At 49.2% G+C, this 5,105-nt stretch overlaps 1 protein-coding gene across 1 annotated transcript; it reads right to left on the bottom strand.

The window, feature by feature from the left end:
• Positions 1-878: 878 nt before the first annotated feature.
• Positions 879-1,777, bottom strand: LOC123112047 (low molecular mass early light-inducible protein HV90, chloroplastic-like). Its single transcript, XM_044532949.1, has 2 exons — positions 1,469-1,777; positions 879-1,370 (listed from the first exon to the last, which is right to left on the bottom strand). Exons 1-2 carry the CDS (start codon positions 1,631-1,633, stop codon positions 1,017-1,019), a joined length of 519 nt encoding a protein of 172 aa, XP_044388884.1. The 5' UTR covers positions 1,634-1,777; the 3' UTR covers positions 879-1,016.
• Between the last annotated feature and the right edge of the window lie 3,328 nt (positions 1,778-5,105).

Below are 5,105 nucleotides of genomic sequence, written 5' to 3'. Positions count from 1 at the left end.
CAGGCATTTAGTGAATATAATTCAAATTTGAATTGTAAGTGTATGAAATAGTTGGCAAAATTGGTTTGAAAAATACTATTTGTATTCTTTAGTCTATGCATAGGCTTTACTCAAGAAAATAAAATGAATTCAAACATCTGGGTGCCAAGCCTCAACCTGGAACATGAACTTATCAATTTTTAATTTATAGAAAAAAGCCAAACAAAATCTAAACAACATGAAACCTAAGATGGTATCATCATATGGTATCAATATGCGAGGTAAAAATTTGATAAGGTTTTGCAGAAGTTATGACATGTACTGCTTGAAAATCGGACCAACTTGGCGAAAGAATTTAAGTTTCGAGAGGGAATGTGCCAGAAGGTGAAGTGCCGGTTGATTCATCGTTTGACCTTAAATAAAATCTAAACATACACCATCACAATTTCTTAACCTTAGGGATCTCCACTTATTTTTAATTCCCTGCTACAACTACTAAGTACACTATGCCATTTCTTGTGTCTATATTGCAATGCTATACGTATTGTAGTTAATACAAATACATGTAGGAAAGAAACACATGATCCGTGTGCTGAATGACCATTGGTGAAGGTAAAGAAAAACTCGGCAAAGCACCTGAGACACGTGTCAAGTAAAATTTGCATCATCTAGCCGCCAAACACTTTATTTTGCCGAATACCCTCTTTTGATACTCGGCAAAGCCTTTGCCAGGTAAGAAACTCAGTATACTCTGCTTTGTGCGAAGGGTATATGCCAAACACCCTTTACCGAATGCAACACTAGGTAAAGACTGTGCCAAAGTTGAAATGACCCTTATCGATTATACTAAGGTACACGATAAAGAAGCAAATTTCAGTACGTGAAAAGAAGATCTCGAATGAGAAACAAAGCAGCTCCCGTAGTATGAACTGTCTTTAATTAGTATAAGCACTACAAAGAATATGAGGATGATCAATTCTCATCATTTACATGTCCTAGGTACAGGTTGTGTTATCCGGTCCACGACAAAGCTAGTTTTACACGTTGATGAAAGGCGCGCCGGTGATGATCTCGGTGGCGGCGAGCGCGACGAGGCCGAGCATGGCGAAGCGGCCGTTCCAGAGCTCCGCGTTGGCGTTCATGATGGCACCGGCTCTGCCCTCAGCGCTCTCGCCCTGGAGCAGTGGCACCAGCGACGCCACAGACAGCACCGCCACGGAGTAGGCGAACCACGCCTGCCCGGTGCCGCTGCCGAGCTGCGAGAGGAGCCCGTCGCCACGGCCTGCTTCCACGGCAAGCGCAGTCACGAAACCCACCATGGCCAGCCGCCCGTTGATGCGCTCCGGCGCGGGTCCGGCGAACGCCAGCGCGTCCCAGATCGAGGTGCTCGCCTGTGTCAGGAACAAATATCAGAAACCTGGCACAAACCGAGTAACAGTATGTAGAGGCTTAACTAACACTGCACTGTGTTGCTTATGTGGATACGTACCTTGGGTGTGTTTGGCGGTGGTGCACTCGGGCCTTCGGTTTGTGCCCTGACGATGAGGGCGCGTCGGCCCAGTGCTGGCAGAGACTGGGCACCGAAGTGGCCGGCCGAGCCACGCGGCAGGACGGCGGCACCGGCGAAGGAGCTCATGGTCATCATGGTTGCCATTAATCAGCCGCGGAAGGTGAACGAAGGCGAGAAGGAAGCTACAGATGCTGCAGCAAGGGAAGAATCGGCTAGATGATTGCTAGTACTTGCTGTTTGTCGTGTGTCGCCGAGTGTTTGCTGGTGTATTGTTTTGAGTGAGTGGGCACATTTTATAGGCCACGCTCCGCGCGAGCCAACCCGTGACGAGGTGGCCGCGGCGGTGCCCACGTCGCGAGCGGCTCTCGGCCATGAAATGAATAGCCTCGACGTGGAGCGAGGCAGCGAGTGCGCAGACGTGGAGGCCAACCTGCGGAGGGCTTCCTTCGTAACCCGCCAAACAGTCAGACAAGTTGCAAAGCATAGAGGACAAGATTGTGTCGGCACGCAGCTCTATGTGATTCGGTTTTTGTTTCTCGCCCGAGCTAATCAAAAGCACCTTGAGAAAAACGTACGTTATGTGAACTTCGGAACCTCGCAGGCAGGAAAGCATGCATGTAAACTTTCTTCTCGACGGCCATTGTTGTACTCGCGTGAGTTCTTTCTTTCCTTTTTTTTGGAAGAGGAGGCATGCCCACGGCCTCTGCATCGGAACGATGCATGCAACCATCTTATTAAAAAGTCCCGAAGTATCACAAAGTAATTTATTTTTTTCGAAACGGAGGCAAAAGATTTGCCTCATCTATTAAATAAGAACAAGATAGAGTTTGTTACAAGGGCACACTTTTACACGGCATGGAAGATTACTCACGCAAAATAATGTTCCCTAATTTTTTTGCTCCGGCGGTGATCCAAAGGTTTGCCTCGCAGATGATGTTGTTTAGCAAGATTGGTGGTGGAGCACTCTTGTTCCGGAAAACACGCGCATTCCGCTCGTTCCAAATAGTCCATGACACGAGCATGGTTAGAGAGGCCATGGCCTTTCTGTTGGGGACTCCGGCGCCGGTCCTATTTGTCCACCATTCCTTAACCGAACTCTCAACATGCCACGTAGAGGTGTCCATATGATGAAGCCCAAGTTTTGCCGTGACCAAGTTCCATAGCCTAATAGTGAAGCGGCATTTGAAGAAAAGATGCGGCCCACTTTCTTGCTCTCCCTTGCAGAGGGTGCAAAGACCACAATTTGGTCATCCACGTTTTTGCAGTCTATCCGTGGTCCAAATTCTGTCTTGGATAGCCAACCAAGCGAAGAATTTAGCCTTTGGTGGCGCCCAAGCTTTCCAAACCATTTGGTCCATGGAAGAGAGAACCAAGCCAAGAAATTGGGCCTTGTAGGCGGAGGCCGCAGTGTAGTGCCCGCTTGTCGTATGCTTCCACACAATAGTATCTTCAGAGAGTGCGTCCAGATGCACATCGTTCACAAGTGCCCATAGCGTGAAGAATTGTCGGATGTGCTCAACGGAGACAACCGTGGAGGTGTTGAGCTTGAGGATCCATGCATTATTTTGTAGGGCCTCCCGCACTTTCCAATTCTTCCTTGAGGAGGCCGCAAAGACGAGCGGGGCAACATCCTTAGGCTTGCACCCATGGAGCCAGGGAGAATCCCAAAAAGGCGTTTTAGCGCCGTTCCCCATGGTGATGGTCGTGGACGCATAGAAGAAGTCAAGGTCCTCCTCATTACATGGATTTCCCAAGCCCATCCACAACTTTTGTGGTGCCGTCCACTCAAACCATGGCCATCTCAAGCGCAAGGCCCGCGTGAATTTATCGGTGTTGAGAACCCCAAGGCCGCCATATTCGCACGGGCGGCAAACCATGTCCCAGTTTACCTTGCACTTGGCGCCCGTCGTCTTATCCGATCCCGACCAAAGGAAAGCCCGCTCCAGTTTGTTGATATTGTGAAGAATGCCCGGCGGTATGACCAAAGATGTGATGAAATAGACCGCTTGCGAGGTGGCGACAGACTTAACAAGGGTCGTTCGTCCAATGATGGTGATGTTTTGCCCCTCATATGTCACCAACTTGCCCGCAATTTTGTCCTCAAGAAATTGCAAATCCACCTTCTTAAGCTGCCAGACGGACAATGGAAGACCCAAGTATCTTATGGGGAAGGACGCCCTGATAGCTGGCAATCCTTGCAGAATGTGCTCCAGGTTTAGGTGGTTGCATCGAATGGGCACAACCGAGCTCTTGTGAAAATTGGTGCATAGCCCGGTGACCTCCCCGAATCCACTCAAAATGGCTGAGAGGTTGTCAATATCTTTTTTGATTGGAGCCATGAAAACAGCCGCATCGTCTGCATAGAGTGAAGTTCGCACCATGATCCCTCTCCCACGAATTTTGTGGAGTAGTCCTTTTCGGGTTGCCAGCTCCAGTAGTTGCTGGTGTGTGTCAATTGCAATGACAAAAAGGAGCGGGGATAGGGGGTCCCCCTGCCGAAGGCCCCTACTGTGCTTGATGGGATTGCCAGGCACCCCATTTAACAAAATCCTAGAAGATGATGTGCAAAGAAGAGCCGCAATCCAATCCCGAAACTTGGGGGGAAACCCCCTCCGCCAAAGGAGGTCGAGGATGTATTCCCATCTGACCGAGTCGAAGGCTTTGCGTATATCTAGCTTGAACAGGAGAGATGGAGTCCTACATTTGTGTAGCCTACGGGCCAAGTTCCGGACACACATGAAGTTATCATGGATGCTTCTGCTCTTGATGAATGCACTTTGGGCGTTGGAGACCAAGCTGTTCATGTCCTGGGCGAGACGGATGGAAAGAATTTTTGCGATAATCTTGGCGACGGCATGAATGAGACTAATGGGCCTGTAGTCGGCAATCCCCTCCGCGCCCTCTTTCTTGGGCAACAACACTATATTTGCAGAGTTGAGCCAGTGGAGACTAGATGTGTGCAGGGAGTCAAACTGGTGTATCACCCTGATCATGTCAAATTTAATGACGTCCCAACACTTCTTAAAAAAAGCTCCAGTGAAGCCGTCCGGCCCGGGCACCTTGTCACTTGGCATGTCATTGATTGCCTCACGTACCTCCTCAACGGTGATGGGTGAGTCAAGGCCGTGCAAGTCATGTACCTCTAAGTTGAGCTCCTCCCAATTTAGATCCTTATTGCATGTGTTCCCTTTTTTCATCACTTCAGAAAAGTGGTCCAGAATGAGCTTCTCCTTAGCGTCATGCTCGGTGATCCACCCTTGGTCATGCTTTAGCCTATGAATGTGATTTTTCCTAGTTCTAGCATTAATCCGGCGATGGAAGAACTTGGTGTTGGCATCGCCCTCCTTGAGGTTAGCAATTCTCGCACTTTGTTTTTTCCGAGCTCTCTCAAGCACGGCCAAGCTAATGACCCTCCTTTTAAGCCTCTCCCTAAGGTCACTCTCCTCGGGGGAGAGTTGACGGGTCTCTTGAGCAATGTCGAGGCGTAGGATCACCAATAGGGCGGCATGTAGGTGAACCTTTGCCTTGGAGAAAAGGCCCCTACTCCATTCGGAAAGGCAGAGAGCCACCTTCTTGAGTTTATGGAACAGGACTTGATATGGCTCAACATGCTCGA

The sequence above is a fragment of the Triticum aestivum genome, chromosome 5B, assembly GCF_018294505.1.
Source record: "Triticum aestivum cultivar Chinese Spring chromosome 5B, IWGSC CS RefSeq v2.1, whole genome shotgun sequence".
NCBI lineage: Eukaryota > Viridiplantae > Streptophyta > Magnoliopsida > Poales > Poaceae > Triticum > Triticum aestivum.
Note: the sequence above shows the minus strand (reverse complement) of the source record. Positions and strands in the feature narration are given on the sequence as shown.